The following is a 27,556-nucleotide window of genomic DNA, read 5'->3' as shown; positions in this document are numbered from 1 at the left end:
CATCAGATGTGTTCCTCTTCATGCCGTCCTTTATTTTATGAAAGAAAAGCAAAGCAGACACTTAATGGTCTTAAGTTTTTATTCACAGATTTGCACCCTCACCACACACTCCAGCTGCATTATAATTTTTTTCTGTGTATCTTCCTCTGACGCCACAGAGGCTTCTGGGAGATTTATTTCTTCAACCACAGGATGGCAAAGAACAAAGACAACCTCTGACACCACAAGCAACTAACTCACTAATGGTCTGGCGAGAAATGCCTAAGACACAATATTTTGTTTGTTAGCTGTTTCAGAGCCATGTTAGGGTGTGTGTACGTAGCTTGTGTGTGTGTGTTGAATAGCTGGTAACACTTCGCCTGCTGTAGTAACAACGGACCAAGATAAACTCTGGACTCATCTCTTCATGTCTCCATTTTTTAAATAATTTAGATAAGTTTCCTCCATCAGTGTTTAAAGGAATAGCTTGACATTTTGGGAAATAGAACTTTTCGTTTTCTAGCTGAGAGTTAGCTGAGAAGATCAGAGACTGAAAACTGCAGGAAACAAATAAATTATATCTTGTTTGTTTAGTCTGTATAAAAAAAATAACAGAAATGCCTCAGAAATTCACATTTCCAGCCATGCTAGTGGCTAGGCTCTTTGTCGACTGCTATGTAGTTTTATGTAAACTTTTTGATGAGATTGGAATTACATGGCCTCAATTTGTGTCGTTTTGCCGTGATTATAAAAATAATGTTGTGAATATTTCTTCCCAACGCATACTGTAGTCCTTGCTGTCGGCTTCTTGAAACTACTATCTATTAAACACTGCTGCACCCGGCTAAACGGGACCAACGTTGCAATGTTTCTTATGGTCAAGCTGGTCCGACCTAGCAACAGTAACTAAGGGGGCTAAACTTTTGTTTGGTTAGTTTTATTTGGGAATTATTTTGTTTGGTTTGATTGTACCTGCTAACCATCAACATGTTAGCATTGTAATAATGGTTAGCATGCTCAAGTTAGCATTTACCTCAATGCAGCACTGCTAGCATGGTTGTAGACGCTTGCTACATTCCTTATTTATCTTTCTCTTTATGCTAAATGAAGCTAACAGGCTGCTGTTATGTAACAAAAACACGAGTAGGGTATCTTCTTTTCTAACTCTGGGTAAGAAATTTAAAAAGCTTACTAACCAAAATGTTAAACTTTTTCCCTAATTCCCTGGTCGATGCAATGTTTTGAGCCAAAACGATGCAGGCTATATTACAAATATTCACAAAGAAAAGAAAAGAAAAGAAAAGAAAAGAAAAGAAAAGAAAGAGCTACAGCTAAAAAAAAAGACTACTTACATGTTATAAAACCAACATTAACAAAAATATATAAAACTTTCAAAAGTTTTGAAAGCGTAAAAAATGTACACTTGTGTCACCAAGTTAAAACTGATAATGTAAGTACCAACAAATGTATTCTCTACAGGTAAAACTAGCTATGCAGAATCATCGCTCTGATAGTTGATTATGTATATTATGACTCACTAAAAGACTGCTGTGGTACTGCTGTGACTGGACGCTGGTGTGTACGAGAGAACACTTGATAAATTACAGTTGGCTGGCATCAGGAGTCCTTGTCAAATGGCTTGTCAGAGTACTGGGAGGAAGGACGGCCTCACCGCACAGTTCCTGATTGTTGTTGTTCTTCCCTTTGGTTCTTGGAAATGTTTCAAGACCTGGAAATGAAAGCTGGAAAGTCCAGTGGTCCTAGAACAGACAAAGGCCATGTCAGAAAAAACCTGCAATCATCAAGCAATTTTAAGTTTTTTTATTATTCCTGAACTAAGATAAAGAGAGGAGTAGACAGATGAGCACTTACCATGAGGGAAATATCAGTTCCAGCTCTCTTGTCCGCTGTGGAAAAACAAAAAATGACATAAATGCATCAGCTACTTTATTGGGAAGACCTACAGAAGTAGTTATTTTCAGAAAACTCAGTTTGTTAATTATAATAAATTGAGTCTAAGGCAAGTATAAATACAGCAACCTTTTTTAGCCTGACTTAAAATTCAACACATTAGGTTCTCAAAACTGTCAAATTGTGAAAAGCTAGTGTAAAAATCTGCAGATGTACAAGGAGGTCAAAGGATTAAAAAAATATTTCAGGGCCAAAACTTTCTACATGAAAGATACGAGTCTTGTTACTATGGATCCCACTGCTTTTCTTGCAAATCCTTCTCTGCCTCTGAATTGTTGCCGTTTTTGGTTGCGTTCCCTACACTTGACCTAAACTGTTGACTCATAGTACAGCTCTGGTTATTCTTGCGGTTCTGATACGGCCTAGGCAGAGTGGACAGGCTGGCCGCTGGTCCAGCCCGCAGCCTCCTGGCCTGCCTGCTCTGCCTGCCAAAGAGGTCGGTGTGTTTACCAGGAACACTACGGCTCACATCAACCGTTTCAGTTCCGCCCCTGGTCGTTTGTTTTACAAACCAACCGCAAGACACAGCCCATCAACACTAGTCACCCACTGAACATGCAGTTAGGAAACAGCATGCGAGCTAGGTTAGAGTAAATGTTACAGATCATCCCAAAAAACTAAAATAAAATAAAGGTCTAGCTCTATATTTATATATTTTTGTGCATGTTTTATCGTTGTTTATAAGCTCAATTTCCAACATACATACTACGACATCACTTCAGTTTACACAATAGCATGCAATAGCACGTCTTTGCCCTACAGGACGTCTCCTAAATGTCAACAACATTCAAGGACAAACAATAATCAGTCAGTCAGTCATATCTGACTTCCACTGACTTGAGTCTTCAGCTGCATCCAACTCACAAAGAAAATTTTCATCTGTGGTTAAAAGAGACCGCGGTGATGGATGAAAGATGAAGAATAAATATAGAAGAAAAAAAATAGAAAGAGGATAAAAATCTCCGGGATGAAGTCGGACTGATGATGATCAAATGTCTGCTGGTTCTCAGGTGGTTTTAGTTGTGTGTTGACGTTGTTAGATGAGGGTTAGTGGAAAGTGTTAAGCGGCGATCAGTACCTCATCGACAAGGTTCCTTTGGGTCACCAGACGGAGTAGCTCGGGGGAGCAGAGGCCCGAGGGAACCGGGTCAGAGTGTCGTCATAGGGAGAGCTACGTGTACACGCACAGACACACACATGTACTTACATACATAATGGGGATTCTTACAAACAAGAGAAAATGTTTCAACTAACTCTCAGTCGTACAGACAAAATTACCCCTCCACCAATTAAGACCGCGGCATGCAAGCTAGCAGAGACACTGCCATACCTGACCACAGCGAGGTCTCCATGGATATCGCACACCTGTTCACCATGATTACCTGTATTACCCATACTGCAACACAAGAGCGAGGGTGGACAGGTGAGAAAGAGAACGGGAAGACTCCGTTGAAATGGAAGGAGTGATCCAAAGAGGGCGACGGAAATGAAGTCGAAAGAGAGGAGATGATGAAATGAAGATCCATGCAGAGGGAGAAAGGACATGTATGTGATTTCTGATGAAAACGTATGAAGACGATCCAAAGCCGTAAAATGTCCCATACCAAAGAGGGAATGGGCACTTAGAAGAGTATGAAAGGAAGCGTTGATAGCAGACATACATCAAAGTGAAACAAGCCACGGATAAGAGTAGCTGGAGCGAGAACGGAAAAAAAACAGGAGGAGAAAATATGAGGCGAGACCACGAAAAAGGAAAAGGTGACAGAGAGAAGGAAAGAAGAGGATTGATTAATTTCCTTTTGATCTACAGAAAAGATTCAGAAACACTAAGAGCAAAACTAACAACATGTCTGTCTGTAGCTATAAAGTTTGAGCAGAAGACATGTGTTTGCACTCACTCTTCAAAGACGTCCTCCGTGTCCATCCTTCTGAAATACTTGGCCAGTTTGATGGAGAAGATGATGCTGGGGATCAGAAGGATACAGCAGCCTCCCAGACCGAACCAGAACGTGTTCTGGAAAAAACATTTACAGGAACTTTCTTACACTTTTTTCCAGAAAACCTTTGAACAGGGCCGTGTGATATAGCCTCAAAATAAACCTCTACGCTATATTGTAAAACATAAAATATAACCCAACATTTGGAAATCTCCTCAAAAGAAGTTCATAAATGCTACGACTGATATCAACTGTGACAATGTTGTAGAGATGACAACTGGTACTTGTAAAAAAATTGATATTATGATATCTCCATAATAGATCTTTAGTGCTATAATAAGCATCATAATTTATTTACTTATCATGTTTTCTGCTGTATGTTAAATCAATAAAGTAACTACATTTGTCAGATGAAAGAAGTAGGACAGTAAGAAGGTACAATATTTTACTTTGAAAAGTATTGAAGCACAAGTATAAAGTACACATTTTTAAGATAATTAAAACTTATTTTGAACACTATATTCCTTTCTGCTTATAAATCTCCCCAAATCCTACACACTGGACTTTTAGGTGAAATGATATTTAAAATAACCATCAGTTGCAGCGTTACAGATTTCACACAAAGGCACATACACATGGATGCACAAGAAAAGTACACATTAACAGGCCTTAATAGGGCAGAACATATAAATACAAACACGTGAGCACACATGCAGCACATGCACACTGTCTGCAGACTCTGCTGGAGCACTCACATGTATATAAATTTTCTGTTTATATTGACCACAGTCTGTGGCTTGTTGGAGCTCTCATTAAACTCATAAACTAATGTGCATGATATATAGCTGATATGTAAATATGAGACTTTATAGCTCCTCAGAGCTGAAGTGAAAACAGTGAGGAATCTATGTGTATGTAACTCCCCACCCTGTCTCAAAACAGCCTCTATCTCATCTCAGTGTGTGTGTGTGTGTGTGTGTGTGTGTGTGTGTGTGTGTGTGTCGGAGACTTGAGAACATACTGTTCTCACGCGTGTGGCCGATTGACTCCACAGTCTTCATCGCTCCCAAAAACCCAGAGCTCCCTCGAACTGTCAAAGAGCCGTTTATGTTTCTAGTTGAAAACCAAATACTGTCCATGTGGGGAACATGATGTACTGTACATACAGCTGTGAAACGAATCAGTGCACCTCAGCGGCCTAACACACACACACACACACACAGATAATGACAGTGTTCTGGTGTCTTACCACCGAATCCAGCACGAAGCTGCATGCCACTATCTCCATGCTGTCCACAATGTTACTGATGGGTTTACACTGGGCCACCTCTGCAGTCAACTGTAGGGGAGAAATACACACATACGGTATAATCACCGGAAAGACCTTAAAGTATAGATTACAGTGTATGTATGAGTGACGTCAACTGTAAAACCAGAAGCTGCTGTGTGCACCAGTGGAAAGATTCACTTCACTTATGTGCAGTTCAGTTCCTGCTGACTGATCTCTCCTTCATATTACTGACTTCAGATTTAAATTAAAGCGGCTTCTTCTAAAGCTTCAAAACATTCATGATCTTAATTATGCTTGACTTAAGCCTTAATATAATTTAAGCCAGTGAATTATATATTGTGTCATAGGTAGTATACTCACCGAGTTTTTCACCCAGTCTGTGTACTGTTTAAAGTATCCCACCAAGCTCTGTATGTAGCCTTTTGTTTCCTATAAAACAACAAAGAAGACAACATGTTAGTCAATGTGCAGTCTGTAAGGGATGAGTGACCTGGTCAAACTGTCTTAGTTTTCTCTCTAAAGATGCTTATATTCACACCAAAGTATCAAATAAGACCACATTAATATTTTGCCATTGTAGTGCTGTTCTACGCAAGTTACTCATCTCATCTGATTGACTGGTCTGAAGCAACAAATGTGGCAAGACATAAATATGAAGACGACTTATCTGTACAGTATGTGCAGAGTTAGTGACAGACTGTGTTGCTCATATAAATCTGCTTGTTGTTATATTTACCTGTTTCACCACATGAGAGGCGTTGTGAGTGATGAGGTACTCTGCTGCATCGATGGCACTCAGGATATTCGTGACCTTGACCTAAAAGAGAGAGAGATTCATTTGTACTTATCACACAAAGATAGCTGTTTAGTAGAGTTTATTTATATGATGGTTCCCTCCAGTTGATCAGAGCACATGTGGAGGTCAGCGGTTCATAAAGGTGTTTCAGATAGAAAGCTGCTAGGTGTGGAAAAGACATGGAATAAGTCATGACCTTCCAATACGTCTTACAATGCTTCAAGTCTTGTTGATTTTTCTTGTCTTTATCTATAAGTAAAATAAACTGTCTGTATAAACTGCTATAGTGTAACAGTATATCAGTGCTGTTGAACTTGAGTGTTTTTGTCCGTTTGTTTCCTCACCGGCAGGTCGTTGGACGTCCTCTGCAGTAGCTTGATACTCTGACTCAGCGTACTCTGTGTGAGAAGACAAAGTGTTACCAAACAAAGCATAAATGCACATTGAAATACTCATCAAGAACTATCCCATCACGTCAACACTGTCATAACATTAACAACACTGCTACGACAAACACACACACACTGTCACGTTGCTGTATATCAACAGAGGCTTACCCGCGCTCTGACATATTTCTGTCAACATATGACAAAAGAAAAAGAAAACACAAGGAAAGTTTAAGGTAGCAGCTAATAAAGACACGTTTACCAACGTTATGTCTTCAGCATTCAGAATCTTGATTCATATTTGATCAGCGCTGACTGATTTCATGGTTAGATCTGCTTTTCTTTCCCAGTGTGTGTTCAAATACCACTTTAAAAAACAACAACAACTTTATTAAGCAAACAGACCACACAATTGATGTGCTCCAAGATGCTGGTACTCCAGTGTGATATCTAGTAGCAGTGATTGTCCTATATTTCAACTTTAAATGCGTTTTTTGTTTTTTTGTGCTAGAAATTAGATACACTATTATGTCCATTGCATTGCATACAGTGTTATATGCAATTATCCATATCAGCTGTTACAATAAGCCTTAAAATGTTATGAGCAAATCTGAGAAAACCAAATTAGAAAATGTTCTTTGCTTTAAGATGATCTATGAAATTGTTCCTGTTATTAATTAGTTGAGTATCTTTAAGTAATAAACTGTATGTTCATTTACTTTTTCGACAGAAAAAAGGGTTTTTTAGGAAACAGAAGAGGGTTTGTGTGTATTTTCTTGTGTGTTTGTTGTTTAGGTGTCTAGGATGTAATTACCATTGCTTGCTCCATAGGAACCACCTGCTCTCTGTGAATCTGTCTGATACTGCTTGCGTGTCCTTTCAGTGCGTTCTCCAGAGCACCACGTGGCTGTAAACAAACAAAGTACAAAGAAAACAGCAGTTTATTCCAGTTACATGTCATTAAGTTGTTACAATAACTTACATTAGACGATTAAAATCTTTAAGATAATTGGTTAATGATTATTGACTCAATGATTTATTATTCTTTCCTTCCTTAGATATACAGACACACACTAATCCTTCTGTGCCATGTCCCATGTGCCTTTAAATTACACACTTCCTGCTCTATGTACTATGCATGTGCCATAAATGTGTGCGTGTGTTCAAGTTGAATGGGCGGCTTGTTCCGACCGACAGGCAGGATCACCGAGGGTAAAGCGAAATAATTTTCCAGAGGGGCTGTCTGTCTGACTGTATATCACATTCCAGCAGTCCTAAACCTGTAATCCAGTACGAATTTAAATGAGCACAGAGACACAAACCAACAAGAAAAACACAAAAACCTCTTGAGTCAAATGATCCAAGTTATTACCAGTCTTATGAACAATCTGAAGGGAAATTAGGAAGTTGGCAGTACTTTAGCTGCATAAGTTAAACCTGAATGGATTCCTGCAGCTGACAAATATACTTCATCTAAGTCAAGTTCTTAGTCAACTCAATGTACTTTAAGTGCAACAGGCATGGCTTTCTGCAGCGTGGTTATCCTCTAAACCCTCAGTTAATCCAAAGCAAATCCTATAAGACTGTGTGTTATAGGAATTGGTATTTGAATGATAAAGGTGATCCTGTTGTTGCTGTAATTTGTTGGTAAAATAAAGATGACACTCACCAGTTGGTCGGCCTGAGCCTCCAGGTCACTAGAGAAGGACAGGAGATCCACGACTGTGACTCCCTTATTGACCTAAAACAACAAAACAAACAGTAAACGTCACTGGGAGTATTAGGATTATAAATTATTAAAATATCTTTTTCTACATTGGAATCTCAAAAAGAAACATTTCAGACCTAACCCTGATATCTGAGTTTGTTATAATAACTTTTAAATAAAGGAGCGACAATCCCATTCGAAGGGAACAACACTGTCTCTATTTGTCACCTGCGGGGACATTATATTAACTTAGATCAATTCCTCGAGGCTTAACTTAACTTTGACTAAAATAAGCCCATAAGTTTACTCTGGGGAGCTTTTAGTCCACACAATGTGTTATCAGTACTGTACACACACACATTACCTCAGTCAAGTAGGCTTCATAGTCGATCTGTCCGACTCCAGAGTTGGCGAAGTTGATGAGGTTGTCTCTGCCGGCCTGCTCCAGCAGTGTGATGTCCTGCAGGTCGACCTGCACGCTGTCAAACACTTTGGCCAGATCCCTGTTGTACTGTTGTGAAACACGCATTGTAAAACTCACAATTACCAGGCAGTCATTAATCTTTTTTTTTTATCATCAATTCCTACACAGGAAACTCACACTTACCACAGTTCTGTTGAGGAATGAGTTGATGTTGAACATGGTCTCCAGCTGCAGAGCATGGTACAGACCGTTGTTCTCATAACACTCCCTGTGACACAGATTCAGTATGGTTTAATCTTTAAAATGTATTGTTCTTTATTCCAAACATTAAAAAAAAGTGTAAAGAATTTAGGGAAATAAAGGAAACAATCTGCAAATCTGCACATTACCTGTACATGCTTCCCAAAGTCAAGTCAATGTTTGGATTCTGAAACAGCATCCCAGGAAGGAAGTTCTTCTTGGCGGGATGAACTAGGTATGGCGTGTCTATGATCTGCACACACACACATGCATATTCATCAGCACAGAGCTACAGTGTTGTTTGTTTTGTACCAATATCCTGCTCAGATAGAACTCTCGCCGAGAAAAACGCAGAGAGGCAGAGAGGAGAGTAAAGACTATAAGATGATTCGGGGGGGGAGAGAGCTTGTATTCTGTACCTTGAACAGCTGTCTGTTAGCCAGCGGTTCACACACCAGCTTCTCCACGTTGCCGCCAACAACAAACAAGGCGGTCACGATGATCATCAGGATCCAGGCAAAGATGAAAGAGAAGCCCACCCCACTGGAAGAGCAAGAGACAGAAACAACATACAGAAACATCTGTTATCTTGCAGTCTATGTTTCCAGCCTTCATTTTTACCTGAAATCACTCCCTATTTACTACAAGTGTTAGACTGTTGACATGGGAACGTACGCCATTAGCAAGTTGCCGCCGGTGTTCGAAAGGCATCCTCGCGTTGTTGGTGTAGCTTGTTTGTCGTAGCCGCAGGTGCCACACAGCAGTCCGAGGATGTTGAAGGCCAGAACCAGAACGACCATGCAGAGCACTGCCACACAGCCAATCCACCTGCGGCACAAACACACACACAAACACACTCACTGTTGTCATTTGTGAGAATTTTGTATTAATTCACATTCTTACCCGAACCATAACCTTGTCATAATTTCAATTTTTACCGCAATAACTGACTGTTTTCTGCCACTTTTTGAACACAAGTGACATAACGATAGCCGTTATAGAGCAATATTAGCTTACGTTATGAGTCATGTTTCTGGCCACTTGATGAATCCAATATTCACTCTTTTAGCTCTGTTCTTTGGTATCCACTAACTTCTGAGAGAAATATCTGCTTCTTTAGTAGCTAAATGCTCCACTGTGTTCACCAGCTAGTTGCAAACTGTGTCTGTCTGCTGTTTGGTGCTTAGCAGATAGTATAAAGTGGGCTTTTAGATCTTAATTGCTGAAGCAGAACAGTGAAATTGTGGGCTGAACAGCTAAACAATACTGGAATTTACTATAAAACTCCATAAAGCGGAGGGAAGCTGTAGATTCATAGAAGTCTTAACCATAAACTAATTATTTGATCTTGGTGGTGGAAATTTTTGGACCCCAGATAGCAAGTATGTTCCCATAATGCAACAGATTTTTGTTCTGACAACCTGATTAATACGTGTAGGCAGACAAACAACACATGCACGTACCTGTAGAAATCCATCTGGTCAATCTGTGGGTAAAAAGACTCGATATTTTTCTGTCCATCATTCAGGAAAATAGTGAAATTGGCCAGCGAGGCCTCCACTGGGAACATCTTGGAGAAGCCAATGATCTCTATGCCAATCTTATCCAGCATGCCTTTTACTCCTACAAAGAAAAAGACAAACAAAAAAATCAGAAAGCAACATGAATAATTCCATTTTTTTCTATATCAACTAGGTGGCCTGTCAGAGAGGACAAAAAAGAGAAGGGGGGGTCTAACAGAAAGTGAAAAGGGATGAAGCAAGACTTACGCGGTAGAGCTGTAGTTTCATCATTCACAAGTATGCAGAACATGAGAGAAGAAGAAATATGAAAGTGAAATACTACAGTCGACTTTGTAAAGAGGAAAGGAAAACAGCTTAATTTGTAGGTCAACTAAAAATAAAAACATACAGTAAACACACACTTGTGTACCTGAGACAATGTTTTTAGTTTGTTCTTTAACCAGTTTTGGTGTGTCATTAAAGGATGTGTAACCCTGGAGAAGGACAGTAAGAGAGAAAAGGGTTTAATCAGGGTGTGTTTGTATTAATATGATGGTTGAGAAAGAAAGATGATGATGAGCTGGAGACAGAGACTCACCTTTTGTACAATGTTGCTGAGGTCTGTTTTCAGGACGGTGTTGACATTGGCCAAGGCATGACTGACATCTGGGAGCTGACAGAAAGAGAAAAAAAGGGATATTAAAATTCTTGCTTTTTATCATTTTCAGGCTCTGATTCCCACTTCATGAGTCAGACTATCTTGAGTTTTTTGCTACCTTGGAGTAGTCAGAGTTGATTCCCAGCTGGGACAGCGTGGAGCGGATGGTGTTACAGGTGTGAGAGACAGCTCCATTAGTGCAGGCGGGGTCTGACAGGGTGTTGGACAGAGACGCCCGCTCCTCTGATAGACTGGCCTGAAGTTTCCCCGTCCCTTCCTGAAGAACCTCCAAGGAGGAGCTGACGTTCTCCAGGGCCTCTTTGGTCTCCCGCATGGCTACAGGAGACAGTAGTGAGCAGTTAGCTTTTGACTTTTTTTTAAACAAAATCTACACTAGTGTGTTGTTTTGTATTCTTAACCTGGTGTGTCATATGGGATTTATGTTAATATACATTCACAATTCAGGTAACCACAACACAGCTTACAATGATCACACCGACCACAGTCCAACAAGACTCTTTACAGGGCATAACAGTGATTCAGGATCAGGATCTATAGTATTTGTCACACCAGGGATCCACTGACACCCAGTCACGAGCACTGAAACACTGAACCCAGATCAGCTGTAATTACCTTTGATGGAACTCTCAACTTTTGCTTTAAGTAAAAGGAAATGTTAAGGAATCAGAGAGGAAAAAGGAAAGTTGAAAAAATGGTGAGGATGTGGCATTAAAAGACATACCAGCACTGAGTGATAAAACTACAAGGGAGGAAGCTGACTGTAAATAGGAAGCATGTAGCATAGCTCTATAAATGTGGAAACAGTTCACAGAGATAAGGATCAGATATACGTTGCAATTTGATTTTCGGTGCAGCAAAATAGGGAGTGCTTCACAATTTCAGCTTGTTGTAACATTCAACATGACAAAAGTATTGAGACACATAATAAAAACAAGTAAATGTAACCAAAATGGTTTATTCTTGAAATAATCCTGTGAAATAAATATTATCATCCCTACATACTACAGTATGTCTCAGCTTGTTAAACCAAACTGGGGGTAATATAAAGATAGCATGATGACGTATGTTACCTCCTGCCATACGCAGCGCAGTGTCCAGTGAGGGAACCACCTCTTTCTCGAGCTGACTGTGGATCCTCCCACCCAGCAAAGGTCCAATGTCTGTCCGGACACACGGAAAGATCAGACAATACACAGGAAGCCACAGGCAAACAAAGTGGGAGACATTAGACAAGTACATTATGTAAACAGTCTGAGTTCAACTTACTGTCGAGCTCTGACAGGACTTTATTCTTTGCTGTGGTGTACTGGGCTGTCAGGTATTCAATTTGCTGCAACAGAAAACACACATTGCACATCAGAGCGGTGCACAGCATGAATTTTAGTGTGTATGTCTTTTACATGGGAATGTGTGTGTGCATACCGCAGGTGTGTTGTTAGCAAATGTCTTCATGTCTCTCATGTTGGTGTTAATGAGCCGTCGAGTGCTCTTGATCTGAAGGCTGACATTATGGTTCGCAGCATAGGCAATCAGAACTCCCACACTGAAACACACACATACACAGGGTCAGTGAAGTGAAGAAACACAATGAGCAGTATTCACCACCAGAGGGCAGCATGGTAACATTAACATGGGCTTCCCAAGTCACCACTGAGGGTTCAGACACATGTGCACTGAAAATCACATTTATCAGCTACATTTTCTTAAAATGTGGATTTTGAAGTCTCAAAACATGAGAGAGCTTTCTCTGCCTATCTCTCTCTGTTTTCCTTTTGGATGAGTGTAATCAGGTAGAGGAGTCGCTGTGAACACACTGCACACTGCCAATCATTTGTACTGATATATATATATTTTTAACAATGTTTCAATCCTCACTGTGATTGAGTGATGAGAGAGCTTTTGATCCTACATGCCTTTTAATAACACTTTCTGATGTGCAAGAACCCGGGATGGAATGCAACTAAGTACAGTTACTCAACTACCGTACTTCAGTAGAATTTTGAGGTATTAGTACTTTACTTGAGTATTTCTGTTTCCTGCTACTTTATAAAATTTATAAAAATTTATCTGATAACCTAATTTACTAATTAATTTGCAGATTTCATGCTGCATCAGAGCCATGCAAAGACTCGACTGTGCGTCTTGTACAATCACAATGAATGTAACAAACTTTTAGCCACTTTTCTAAAATCCCATCTCACTTCCTTGCTACCTTCAAATTCTGTTGTAAGGCATCTTTCTTTCTCTACGATCCACCTCCTGTGTGATAAGAAAAGATTTAACAGCGAAAATGACTTTTAAAGTTTTACCTCAAGTTTGTCTATAAGAGATACTGTGCATTTAGTGTACTACTTACTGTAGTGAAGTAATAAAGTAGGATGGATCATGCTGTCAAAATTCACTGTTTTGAAAAGAGTAATGAAGTCTAGGTACCGAGATGATGACATACAAACTTACAGCTGTGTTTTTGTTCATTATTGCAGTGACACTTTAGTGTTATTCCTGAAATTGGTTTGTTTTACCCCTTTTCACCGTATTTCATTTACCTGCCTGATAACTGATCTCTTTTACTCTGCTCAGCCTGAAACAAAGATTTGACTGACTCTCAATAGAAGAAGAAAAAGAAAGAATCTTCTGTGTGAGGGCTTATATAAGAATCATAATAACAAAACCCTGATCACATAATATCTCCACATCTCCGAATGGCCACAAAGTGCTTTATGTACTGTATGCATATGTGCATATGTGTGTTTGTGCGTGCGTGAGCATGCGTGTTTGTGATGTGAAAGCACTCATTCATGCAGAGAGGCCTCTCACAGCCAGCCAAGTGATATCAGTAACACCTAACTGTCCTGCAGAGTTTGGATCCTATTTCTCTGACTGAGCACCTGTCTCCTCCTCAGCAGGTAAACTGCATGAATCCTCCAGTCTGAGTGTGAGCAGATGTGGTTAAAGGGGAACTCAATGCCCAGGCACACCTAACCGACATCAAAGAATAGGTTGCCTCACATTGCCTGTGTCTCGGCCAACTGGGTTGCACTTAAACACACTGCAAAGTCATGAGAGGAAATACCACCAGGTAACAGTAGTCTGTATTTGTGATTCAAAGGGGAAACCACAAGACTCAGGATTGCAGATATACGTGATACAGCAGGTTTTAAAGGGTTTTCTCAATCACCACCCTCGCTAATATAGTCACTTCTAATGGAGAATATGTCAGATAAAAAGCTGAAAAAGTTTGTACTGGTTGCTTTGGGATCTTGGCAAGACATGCTTCGCTACATCTGAAAATATATCCATGATGAGGTAACTTTTTGTAAGACCAGCACAGTAACAGAATCTCACACAACAATCCTCATAGTGATGATAAACGAGAAGATGCTGACGACTCACATGATGAAGATGGAGGTGGCGATGAGCGAGGCTGTGTAGAAACCTCTCTGACAGTCGAAGTTCTTCCTCTGTCTCTGGTGCATCTCCCCTCCGCAGTTCTCACAGCATCGGCACACACAGAAACACATGCCTATGATGGGGGTGAGCACCACGAACACGATACCGATGGTCCCACATATGAGGAATCCTGCTTCGTAGTAGATCCACTGCGAGAGGACAGGATTCAGACAATCATCATCCCCCCTCAATGGTGACACTGTAGTGTTTATCATGTGAGATGTCAGCACACTGTTAAGATGAATTTACCTGTAGTAGCAGGACCACATTTTCTGGCTGATTCCCCACAGCAAGGGCACACCAAAGCATGCAGGAAAAACACCCAGACACACAAAGCCAAAGCAAGAGGTAAAAAAAGAGAAACAAAGCAGGGTCAATGTGACAGCCAAGAGAAGAAGGAAGAAAAAGGAAGAAAAAATTACTATAAAGGGAACCATGATATGATCTAAGTGATTCTTACTGTTTACAAAGTTTGAGATACTTAAAGCTTGGGTTGGTAAATTACTTTAGAGGCATTTTTTGTTATATTGGTAAAAATAATTTCTGAACATCCTGACAGCAATCAACAAGGGAAAAAAAGAAGTTCCTAACTTGCAGTTTATGCACAACTGAGGGTAAGAAAGACTAAGATGTAGTGAGCAAAGATGGATGATTTCATAAGATTTGTTATGTGCCCCTTTCTGAACCCTTGTGGATTACTGTATGTATTGGCAATTAAGATCATGATGTCTTCCTCTGAACTGCCCATGAACACATTGTGTCTCATGAGTCTTTCACAAGGCCAGGCTGATATATTGCTATAGCTATTAGTGAACTAGTTGCAGACTAGAGTGAAAGAGAAAGTGCAGCCAAATGTGTTACAATGCTAGCTTGACAGCAGTGAGTACCAACAATAGCCATGTTTGTTGTTTACGTTCATGATGATAAGGTGAGGGGTTTTCTTACATGTGAATGAGACAGGAGGTGGTTGGGCATGGTTAGCGATGATAGGTGTGCGCTCAATGAGCAGCCGCAGCAGTGACAGTTTCTTATTCAGCGACTAAACCCAGTAATGTTAGCAGGAAGCACACACCCACAGTAGTGAGTTGTGTTCATATGATCTTGGCATTTAAGGAGTTCCTTATTTCTGTATTTATTTGACTAATAAATACATAAATAATGAGAGAGCTTGTTGAACGTAGCAAAGCAGTTGTTCATACACATCTCCCAGCTGGCCTGCGAGAGCTACATGGCAGTCGGTGTAGTCAGGAAGTGCGCCTTCGTGTGTTTTGGAGGGGTTGCTTTTTTTGAGGGAGGCCTGAAGGGAGGGGGTGGGACGTTTTTTCAGTTGGATACTTTCAAAATCCAGCTTGCTCTCGCTGGTTTCTCCATTCTTACCAACCCCAGCTTTAATATTGCAATAAAGCTTTACATATTATATTTCATTAATCTTTTTCCTGCTTTCTTTCTTTCAAATGATACACACTATCAGGCAAAAGAAAATATGATAATAATACAATTTCTTTATTTAAAAGGTCCATTTATTTTAGAACATAATCTTTCACAGTTGTTAAATCAATAAATAAGTTTATCACTACTGGGTAGAGTATCATAACATTGCAATGAGAATGTCAAGTTTAGCTCGATTATCACTTCAATCAACGTACCTTTCTCCATTCTTCTATTTTGATTCCCCCCATGTTTTGCTGAATCACTCTAACAATCAGATCTGAAAAACACAAAACAGACAGGTAAGAACCAAAACACACAAGTCTTTCAATCCACAGTGATGTCCCGTAGAATTATTGTCACTTGTGCAACAGTCAGCATACTACGCTGTTGTGAAAAATCCTTTTATCTGTATCTGTTCAAGAGCAGACAACACAGATTACGCGGATTCATTTTTTAATTTCCGATGACAGTACTGTGAATGTATTTCCTCATGTAACTGACAGCTGTGTGTCCCGCGGAAGCGTTCCGGACAGCCAATGAGGACTAAGGTTCTGTCCAGCTGTCTGTGTGTTTATATAGGTCAGCCAACACTAAGCCTACCTGGATGGTGACTCACACATGCTGTTACTCAGCAGGTAAACACCGATTCCCTCACACAAACACACACGCGCGCACACACACACACACACACACACACACACACACACACGCGCGCGCACACACACACACACACACACACACACACACACACACGCACACACACACAGACATGCACACAAACACAAACATGTTACATACAGTATGTTTATTTTAAAACATGTACAGTAAACAGATAAAACACATTACATACAAATGAGTAAATCTATAGATCATAGAATGTAACTAAGTACTGCAAAATTGTGAGGTACTTGTACTCAGTGTTGGGCAAGTTACTTTGAAAATGTAATATATTGCATATTACTATTTACCTTTATTTTGAAGTAATATATTACGCTACAATATTACTGTCTGCATAGAGTAATACATTACTTATTACACTACTTTTTAGTTACTTTCAACAAAATGGCCAAATGTCTTTTTAAATAAACAAATGGCCTTGGACACAGGGATGAGCAGGCAGACAAAGGTTCAAAGTCTGATATATTATGAGATAGGAATAAATATTTTTAATTGTAGGCTTAGTCATATGACACACAATAGACCTATACCTTCTATAATGGAGCCTTTAATGACATGACAAGACAAAAATCTCTTTTTCTATGCCTTCTTATTTTAGTCCACAGAACAAGGATTGCATGGACATATGTGATTCAAGAATGTAAATTAAAGTGCGCTCGGAGGATTAGGCTTCATCGTTAGGCCTACAAAATACGGCTCATTTCAGTCACATAGAAAATTAACAAAGAACTTAAAGGCTCGGTTATATTAAACACACATAGCCTATATTAATATTATTATTATTAATTAACGCGTTATATTACTCCCTTACCGCTAAAAGAAATATATTACTGCACCTTATGCACCTTAACCAGTTTTATTAGATACAGTATATGAGAGCATGCAGTAGATCAGATAGGTACAGTAGGTGCCACTGCACACGACAAGCAGATGGATGCCAGTTTAGCATGTGGATGCTGACACAGCTGACACACACGTGAACATACACACATAAATACACACACAGACACACATAACCACTCTGTGTCTGTTCTGCCTTCTGCTTGCACACCTGCTGAGCCTCATGTAAGGTGAGAAAGCACATGTAACTGAAATCTAATGACAACAGATTTGTTTTCTGTTTTCTCACTTTTAAAATATTCTAGTAAATTAGATGAATTAAAGTACGCTTACTGCCTATTAGGGCTGGGGATTATATCACTATTGAATTCGTGAAATTACACTATTGTCATAGATTTTGGATATTGTTATGTTGTGGTATGGAGTAAGTGTTGTCTTTTCCTGGTTTCAGCTGAACAGACTGTTCTACTTGTGCTAATACTTGCCTTTACCCTATTAGTCATTACAACCACATTACTGATGATTATTTATCAAAAATCTTGTTGTGTCAACATGTTGTGACAGTACCAATAGTCACCCCTACATTTTTGGTGCAGTATTGATATCCGGGTCCTCGCATTTAGGAAGTAATTTTGAGGAGATTTCAAAATATTGAGATTTATTCATTAATAGGGATTAAACCTAAAAATATCAAGATATAATTGAACCCTTTCATGAATAGTGATATAGTGGATAGATATTTGGAAGCCATTTTTACCATTTAAGTTGGAGTACCATGTCCCAATCTTTTTGTCATTTTGAGATATGGCATCATGACTTCAAAATGGCGGAGGGAAGGTGAGGTGCACCTCGTTCCTCTGGAATAACTGTTAAATCCTCTTTTGCTCAGAAAACCAGGCAGGTAATAAATATTTTTTAATTAATTTATTAATTTATCCAGATTTTAATCATGTTTTTCTTAGTGATTGGCTGTAAATCTACTGCCTCTAAATCACGTGAGCTTTGCAGTTTACACTTTAAAGTTTTGGCAATTTGTGAAAGTAAACACGTGAAAGTAAAGCCTTTCTGGTTAGTAAAAGGAGCTGAGATTCTGGATATCTTTTGTGACCATATGGATAATCCTCTCAACACCATCGTCCTCCTCGGGCCGAGAGGTAGCGACGGCGGCTGCCTTACTCTTCTCAGATCTCTGCTAGCTAGTTTTTATCAAACCGGTTCACGTGCAGGAAACCTCAGAGTGTCATGTAGGGTGACGACGTCGACCTCTGTTAACTCTGCAGATGCAGCATATGAGAACATCTGCGTTGTGTCGATGCCACCTGCTGTTGCTCAGCTACTTAGTTAGCATTAGCCACGGAGGGCAGTTAAGCTTAGACAGCTTAGTTCAGTGACCCAGTATAAGAGGTAGCTACTGCAAACGAAAGGAAGAGGGGGGATAAACAACCATCAGAATGAGACCCGAAAGGATGAAGAGACCACTGCCTCACTTGAACTAAATGTGTCCACTGCTAAATCAGGGAGCGGAACTGATTTTTTTACCAACCCACAAGAACATTTTCTGCAAGGAAAATGTGACATTTTTCGAGTTTTTGGTGTCTGATGTGAAGAACTACCTTTGATAAACCAACTTTTTTATTATCATTGTAGTTAGTGAACATTTGTGTGTGTGTCTCTTGATTCTTTCATAACCAAAGGACTTTAAAGAATCACAGCTGGATCTATTAATGTTTTACTTCAGTTAAACTAGGTGAGGTGAACACAAACAGGTCCATGTAAGCCACTGTAAGACTAAACAATGTCAACAAGCATCGGACACTACTGTTAATTAGTTGTTGTGATATTTACATGTCAGAAATTACAACCCTCTTACTGCAACATGTAAATATAGGCAACCACAATCCTCTACGCTGACCTGCTCTGAGAGATTACTGGGTGGTGTGAACGAAGCCTTACGCAACCCAACAACCACCTCTACTTTTGACACTATACACCTCATTTAAAGTAAAGTGACGCTCTCGGTGACACATCCACAAACACATAGTCACTTGCATAGACTCCCTGACACGGTTAATCATGGATTAGCCAATTCTTCACCTTTATTTTTATATATCCACAATGTTTATCTTGTAATTATCCAAACTGTTGTTCTTAACTAAAAAGAAAGCAGAAATTCGGTGGAAGTGATGACAAGGGTTCGCAAACCATGTCTATCAGTCTCTGTCAGTGTTTAGAGTCTCTCTAGCTCCCTGGACAGTTGAACTGACCTTACACTTTGAACTCCCTTTGAAGGAAGCAAGCTAAATCCCAGCTACCCTACTGGGGAACAAATTAAGATTACATTCAGTGAAAATAAACAAAAGAAAACTGAAGACAGTCAGGGGAATAGTGTGACGATGGTAGAGTTACTGGTTAATAAAGATATAATTAGACAGTTATGCTTACAAACTACAGTACTGAAAATTAAAAATTAAAAAAAATTAAATAAAATTAAACTGCATTAGCTGTGTTATTTAAGGAATTTCTGAGACATGAATAGGTAGAACTATCCAGGAAAACCCACTAAAAAACTAGAAACATGTTCTATTTCCTTTGCTGTTAACTATTTTTGTGGCCTCTCAGATTTATCTTGTGACTTCTAGGGAGGGGTGCTGATTCCCAGCTATGGAACAACTGCCTAAGTAACCATGAGGCAGCATATGGAAAGACATGGTCTTGACTGAAATGTTTTTTTATAAAACAATGGGGGGAAAAAGTGAGATTGTTGCTCTAAAATTTAAAAGACAATGGATGGTTACTGCTTTACTACAGGTTTTACTACAAGCCACGACATTTAGGAATTGTCGTTGTGGGCTGCAGTTCAAAAGTTGTTACGACATAAGTCGTGTCAGGGTTGCCAAAGCACAGTTGTGTAGCACTTACGTTCTGTTACTTTAAATAATACAAACAGAACAGTATGGATTTCTCAGTATTACACAAGACTGTAAGTATAGTATGTATTTTCTTGGCAAGGAGCTTAAGAAAGTGACACTGTGAGCTGAAGCAAAAACAACTAAGAGGATTATGTGGTCTGTCTTTTTTCCCCCAATTGCACCAGACACTTCTTTAGACACTACCCACAAGAAAACATATATATAAAGACAAACAAGACACTGCAACAGTTAGCAGTTATTTTGTATTATTAAATAATTATTTCCTTGATTACTGAGGGGTTTAGGGTTTGGGTCTATTATATTTGATATTATAATATCAGAAAATAGTGAAAACCCTAAGATGCAGCAAATGCAGTGAAACTTTGTCGTTTTATCATCAAGAAATTGCTTAAACATTTAACTGATCTTTTTTATGCATTTCTGTGTTTTTATGCATCATTGTCTATAATTGGTAAGTATTTCTGCTCATCATGTGTGCTTCTTGTTGTCATTTAGTTTCTGGTTGCATATTCCCAAATTACGTTATATTCATTTTTATGATAGTCCTTTTTTCTGTAAGGGAGGGGAAATCCTTTGTATAAGGCTGATAGCTTCTTGACCTCTGTACACATCTCTTATGTTTTTATTATCTGGATTTTATGCAATCTTATGTGTATGCAAATAAAAATAACATTGTGTAATTTATCAATGTGTGTCTTGTTTCAGCTCTTAAACATACACCATGAGTTTATACTGTCCAGTTTAACATTGTAAGATAAAACACTGAAAGATCCCTGCTTGGAAAGGATAAATTATTTTATTAATACACATAGACATAAGTGCATGAAAGATGAATGGTAGGTGAAATGTAAGATGTACAAAGTCTTATACAGAAGCTCAGGGCTCCTTCTCTACTTTGTTTGGGCAGATTCTTGATAACCATTCATGATAAACTAGACTTTTTGGAGATAGAGCTAGAGTCTTAAATATCCTTGTCAGACAACTAACTTGGGTTTCTCTTGAGTGTGATCTCATTTAAGACATTTGCTTCCTGATAAACAAGTAATTAAGGCAAACAGACAAATACCAGGACTATGACCCACTTTCAGTACATGTGTGTATGTGTGCATGCCTGTATGTGTTTGCACATATGTGTGTGTGTGTGTGTGCGACAGTGCCATCTGTAGCAGTGGTAGCTGCACAGTGTTAGCATTAGCCCTGTGGATGCTAATCCTCTAATCTACCCTGTGTGTATCAGAGGGATAAGACACTGCCTGCTCATGGCGAGAGAGTCCAAAATGTTTCTTCACCATAGAAGCAACCTACACACAGATTTGTAAAGAGGGATGAATGAGCCCAGAGGAGGAAAAGTGCCACCCCGTCAAGAACCAGTGCTGACTTTAGCACTCATTATCACTTCTGTAGTTTTCTGTTGACACTCAAATTTAAGCAGGTCTACTGGAAACCTGAAAAATTCATTACATTTATAACATTTTTGGATAGTTTGTGCCACAGTTTTAGATGTTTAATTTCTGTGCGATTGATCAACCTTAGACACATGATCTGACAAAGCAACTCAACCAATCCTCCACCTCCCTAACATTCATTTGAGATTTACAACTCAACCTTAGCCTGACTCCAACGAGTCACCTCTGCAAAAGCTGCCCATGACCTAACCCCAGCTCTAACCTAAATATTGATCTAAAGCATTTTCTACTGAGATCAGATGAGCTTATGTAGCACACAAGCCTCTATTTTTCCCCAAACTCTTTCAGTGGAGAAACAACATTGGGAGAGAAACAACCCTCATCAGTAAAACCTTAATTAAATTGAACTAATTGTCTTATTATCTTACTCATTAGTATTTATCTTCATGCTTGCTCAGTGGTCCTTTTGCAAAACTTTTGTACAGTAGCCTGGTCAAAAATATCAACATATCAATACGAATCGCTTCTGAATATGTAATGAGCTATTTGCACTAGTTTCTATGAAAGTGTCACATTTAATCTTAAATACAGTCTTTCTGCTGTATTATATAAATTATTGATACTGTTAAAGGTATTGTATCAAAGCTGATATGACAACACTTTTGTACAGTTTAATGATGCATTTTTCCCTGTTTCCTTCTGTTGGGTGCCTCTCAGTTAGCAACACTTCAAGAGAAAGAAAATTTCAAAAAAAGCAAAACAATGAAATACAATTAAAAATATACACAGGCACATAGCTGATTCTTGATGATAGGATGGAGTCTATCTGTGATCCTCAGAAAATTCCAATACAAATAATCTACATACATATATTAAAAGAAACAGCTATTTTAATAAGAATTATAGAGGAAACTACCTTTATCTTACTTTGAGCCTGTACGTATGTGTTTAATTTTTCATCCAACCGGGGAAGCAGCTTGGGGAGCATGTATGGATTTGTAGTCATATAAATGGTGTTTCTATGAGTGAAGATCTCTTTTCATTAGACAGAATATTGTTTAATATTAAATGCTTTCAGTTCTCACCTACAATATGTCCAAAACCTGTTTTCTGTGGTGGTTAATGTTATGTTACACTGTTCTTTGTACTGTCTCCTCTTTTTCTAAATGACCCTGGTTGATTTTAAGGTTTTATTTTTCCAACATATTATTAAATTACTATTGCCCATAAGTCACAGTGTATAGACAGCATATCATAGTCAGAATGTTAAACCACATGTTTATCAACAACTGATCTGACAAATACAAATAAAAACCTGCCGATTGGGTCATTTATCAGCAAGGATGTACAGATCTCAATAAAACCAGTACAACAGCTTGAAATTTTTCGAAAAGGCTACACTTACCAAGTTAACCATTACAAGACAACAAGTACTACAGGCAACTGAGTGAGTCTGTATGTCTGTGTAGGCAGTTTGAACTTACATTCCTAAACAGGCTTAGCTTTTGTTATCATGGAAAAGAGAGTAAATATTTGTCGACCTATACACATAAAAGTGCATACAGGCATGCTACATATACCAGCGATGGAAGGTAACTAAGTACATTAACCCAAGTACTTGAGGTGCTTGTATTTTACTTGAGTAGACTGCATGCTGATTCAGAGTCAAAGTAGCACATATTTCAATTAATTTGCTTTATCTGCAATTGGATAAAATATGGCTGATTCTGATAATCGGAAAAATTCTGAACATCACATCCGATAATCAGTCGACCCATAGTACACAGCAGTGGTAGATCGATTATGGGCCCTGGCCAATTTTTAGGGCCGATATTCAGCATTTTCCGATTTTCGGTATTTGAGATTTTTCTGTCAGATTGCTGATAAAATAAACAAATTTAAAAATGTGCTACTTTGTCTCTGATGCAACATCCTCCTACGCAATGTCCGGCCTACAACAATATCTGATTGGTAACATGTCACAATTGATAGCCTTTAAAATAAAATAATAAAATAATAAACAAAATGTAGTGGAGAGGAAGCATAAAGTAGCAGAAAAAGGAAATACTCAAGTGAAATATCTCAAATGGTACCTAAGAGCAGTACTTGAGTAAATTGTACTTGTACTTGTTGTTCAAAATTTTGACTCTACGCTGCAAATAAATATTGATCCCGAATATCGTTTTTCAGTCCACTTGATTTCTAATGATCGGTTTCGGCCCTGAAAAAAACATATTGGTCGACCACTAGTATATAGTATATCTCTTATCTTTTTATCTTTTGATAATTAAAGTACATTTAATATTAGTTACTTGAAGACATTTACCGAAGTACAAGTACTATTCATATGAGTAACTTTCACTTTTACTTTTCACAAGTAATATTTTTAACTTGACTTCTTTAGGTTTTTGCTCAAGCATGACTTAGTACACACTGAATACAATTTTGGGTTCTAATTGATGAGCATAATGCTAAATAAATGATGAGACTTTGTTTTGCCGATTTAAGTTTCCTTGAATCTGCTGCCGCCAACTTAACTTACTTGTGTGTAAAATTATCAACCCGTTTGTGGCTCTGAGGAGGACTTGGCAGGGTAGGCAGAATCACGTTCAGCTTAACCTGCCAAATCTCATTCTCTTGAATAAACAGCTATAAACAGTGTTATACCTAACGTTGAGGTATGTGTTGATCACTTAAGCAATATGAATATGTTTGCCTATATGTGATGTGGGAGTGTGTGACCTGACATCCAGGTGGTCTCTACCTGTGCGTGTGTGACAGTGAATCATTCTGAAAAGTCCCTGGCAGTAGCAGCATATGGTGCAGTGGATTAAGGTATTATGCGGTGATGCAGGTGACAGAGAAAGCCTCCCCTAATCGCTGATCTGCTAATTGATTAACCAGCCAGCGGACCTAACCCTGGACACCAAAATGGCAGCATCTTAAAACCTTCAATCCTATTGCACTATGTCATCCTCCAACGTGACCACTCATAGTTGGACATGTAGCACAAAAACAAACCACTGTAGCTGGTTGTAGCTCTATATCCATGACTGGGTTACTACACTACACCGCAGGGAGCCAAGCTAACAACATTCGCTATGTATATAATGTCTCAAACCTGATCACCTTATAATCACCTCAATTATGTTAAAGCACAGGCCCTGAGAGGATCACTTATGAGCTATGATAGTTATTGATCCCACTAATCTGCTCATAATATTGGTTTATGGGCTCAACAAGCACATGCCACCAATGCATGTAGTCCCCCTGTGCACATGCTCTTTTGACCTAGCAGCATTTTAATTAGGGGCAGCCACTTGGGGAGTGTTTTTTGGAAGTCATGTGTGAAGTCAGCTGTGATGTGGTACAGATTTAGACTTGAAGAGAGAAGACAGATACTGCAGCAGTGTGCAAATAATTCCTGCTGCAGCGGTCTCTTTGAGATTTTCAACATTTTTTGGACTTTGTTATTTAGTTTGTGGGGTAAAACAGGTCAGTCAGAGTTTGTGAGGCAATATGGATTTCAACCTTGATGAATTATTGTGACGGTTATGGTTAAGGTTATTCGTTTTCCTTCTAAGATTGCCTCCATTGAAGCATTTTTTTAGGTCTGAAGATCTGAAAATACCAAACTTTTTTACAAAATATCTCAAATTTGAGGAAAAAAAGACAAGAAAAATAAACATTTTTATCTATTACCCACTCATTTTTATCTTGGGTCTCAATAAAAGCTGCAAAAGGTGATCGGTAGGTTATCAATTATTAAATGGATAGCCAACTAGTTTGAGGAGGTTCAAGCGAAAAAAAGTTAAAATTCTCTGATTCCATCCTTTTCAATGTGAATATTTTCTGGTTTCTTTACTTCTGTATTACCTCTACTACCCCCTTTCTTTTGGAAAAAAGAAATACCTGGTGATCTTTGAAGAACCCGGAAGGTCCTTTAACAACACTGTTGCTGTTCAGAAGATATTTCCAGACTCATCAAAGACTTCTAACAATATGAGTGAGCTGCAATGATTCACCGATAAGTTGTCAACAACTAAATTAATCGCCAAGTATTTTGATAATTCATTAATTGGTTTGAACAATTTCTTAATGATGAAAAATTCTCTGATTACAGTTTATTAAACGTGAATTTTATCAGGTTTCTTCACTCCTTTCTGACAGTTCAACTGAATATCTTTGGGTTGCAGTCAAACATTACATTTGAGGATGTCATGTTGGCCTTTGGGAAACACTGATCGCCATTTTTTTTTACATTGTACAGACCAATTAACTATCAATTTATTAAGAAAATAATCGACAGATTATTTGACAATTAAAAAATGTTTTGTGCAGCCCTAGTCTCAACCCCCAGGTTTGGAGCCATTTACGTTCAGATTTAGTTTTATAGCCTCTGCAGAAAACTGATGAGGTATTAGTGGTTTACAGCAGACTTATATACTACTGGTCACTGTTTTGGCTGTTTGACTATCCCAAACTCATAATGACATTGGCATTGGACACTGGCATCATGCAGTATTACAATACACCCAAAACCATCTCCTTCTCACAGCGTGATGGACCCCTTAATACAGATCATACCAATTTGTTGCTCATTCATACTTTTCAGTTGCAGTTTCTGTGCAGTGTTTATATCAACATGTTCATATTTTAATATAGATACACCTGTCAGTAAATTTTTTTAGCAGTTTATAACATGCAATTTCATTCATGCTTTTCACCATCATTTGTCGTTTTGTCACTTCTTAGACAGGTACCGTTATTTTCTTTACTTTTATTTTATTTTTCCTCTTGTTTCATTTTTTCTACGTTATTTTCTATCATATAATCATCTTCATTATGACCCTATCTTCATACATGTTGGTTTACAGCCATCCAAAAACAGGATTTGTGGCTATTAGATAACATTTTCAATGACAATAAAGCTAAAATTCCTAATCAGGTCACTGAATCTGAAGGGTCACAAAATTTAGCGTAACACCTGTTACAGCCACACGCAAACACACAGTTTACGTTAGCCTCACGGTTAGCTGGCCAACTTAATACACATTTGAGCAATGTGTTTTATTAAATATGACTTTTATCTTGAATAAAAAATGTAAATCACGACCATGTTCCTGTGTGAGAGGAATAAGAAACAGAAGAGATGAAGACATAAGGACCGGGGTGGGGGAGGAGGGGGTGACGATAATCTCACCTTTGGGAAAGTAGTTCGGTTGAACAACGTAGAGAAAAGCATGGACCATGTGGAAGAGGATCCCCACGGCCCCTGGTTCGTAGTAAGCGTGGGTATCATAAACCGCCGACGGGACAAACCCAAAGTCCAACGGCTCCACAGGTGGAGGAGACCGCTGTCTGCGGGAGTCCGCCCGGACCTCAGCCGGGAAACCTTCCCTCTCATCCGCCTGCCGCTCGCTGCTTGTGGTCCCCCAGCAGAGCAGCAGGACGAGCCACCTTGTCCACAACATGGCTCAGAAAGTCCAGCTTTGTCCAAAAAAGAAAAATTAAACAGTTAGAAAATTAAAACTCCGAGCCCCGGTCGTACTACAGTCTAGCGGGGGGGATGGAGAGGGGAGAAGCGCTGCTGACGTGAGAGGACACCTGTCCCTCTCGGTGGTTTAATCCCCACAGCTCAGAAACAACCGTCCGAAGGGAAACTTTGAAACTGAACATCCACCGGTAGAGCCTCTAGCAGCCGTCAACTCCTGGTTTCTCGGTCCGGACTCAGCTCAGACATCTTCCCGGGTATCTCTCCGACGACTCAGGGGACCAGCGGCCGACGATGAGCTTGTTATCTCGGTGTCCTCGCTCTCACCCTGCCGCTCAACGGCTGGATGCTAATCTCGCGTGCACGTAAAGCCCAAGAATAACGTGACCGTCAGCGTCTGCGGCGCGCGACACC

The 27,556-nt window shown here is 39.2% G+C and overlaps 1 protein-coding gene across 11 annotated transcripts; it reads right to left on the bottom strand.

Moving 5' to 3' along the window:
• Positions 1-65: 65 nt before the first annotated feature.
• prom1b (prominin 1 b) lies at positions 66-27,541 on the bottom strand. 11 transcript variants are annotated; one of them, XM_084339891.1, is made up of 28 exons: positions 26,852-27,541; positions 16,010-16,071; positions 14,613-14,639; positions 14,307-14,512; positions 12,336-12,456; positions 12,180-12,243; positions 11,984-12,073; positions 11,011-11,228; positions 10,833-10,907; positions 10,665-10,728; positions 10,502-10,510; positions 10,196-10,355; positions 9,408-9,560; positions 9,152-9,275; positions 8,882-8,985; positions 8,676-8,760; positions 8,433-8,579; positions 8,030-8,101; positions 7,175-7,267; positions 6,319-6,372; positions 5,915-5,995; positions 5,539-5,607; positions 5,137-5,226; positions 3,849-3,964; positions 3,281-3,346; positions 3,029-3,121; positions 1,852-1,886; positions 66-1,739 (listed from the first exon to the last, which is right to left on the bottom strand). In XM_084339891.1, the coding sequence occupies exons 1-26, from the start codon at positions 27,120-27,122 to the stop codon at positions 3,052-3,054; spliced, it is 2,691 nt and encodes an 896-aa protein (XP_084196017.1). In that variant the 5' UTR covers positions 27,123-27,541; the 3' UTR covers positions 66-1,739; positions 1,852-1,886; positions 3,029-3,051. The 11 variants fall into 11 exon arrangements, with proteins under 11 accessions (XP_084196017.1, XP_084196020.1, XP_084196018.1 ...); XM_084339894.1 differs by lacking the exon at positions 3,281-3,346 and having other exon boundaries at positions 26,852-27,540; XM_084339892.1 differs by lacking the exon at positions 10,502-10,510 and having other exon boundaries at positions 26,852-27,540.
• Positions 27,542-27,556: the final 15 nt, after the last annotated feature.

This window comes from Pagrus pagrus, assembly GCF_965226575.1.
Source record: "Pagrus pagrus genome assembly, chromosome: 2".
In the NCBI taxonomy this organism is placed as follows: Eukaryota; Metazoa; Chordata; class Actinopteri; order Spariformes; family Sparidae; genus Pagrus; species Pagrus pagrus.
This window is presented reverse-complemented; position numbering and strand designations above follow the sequence as displayed.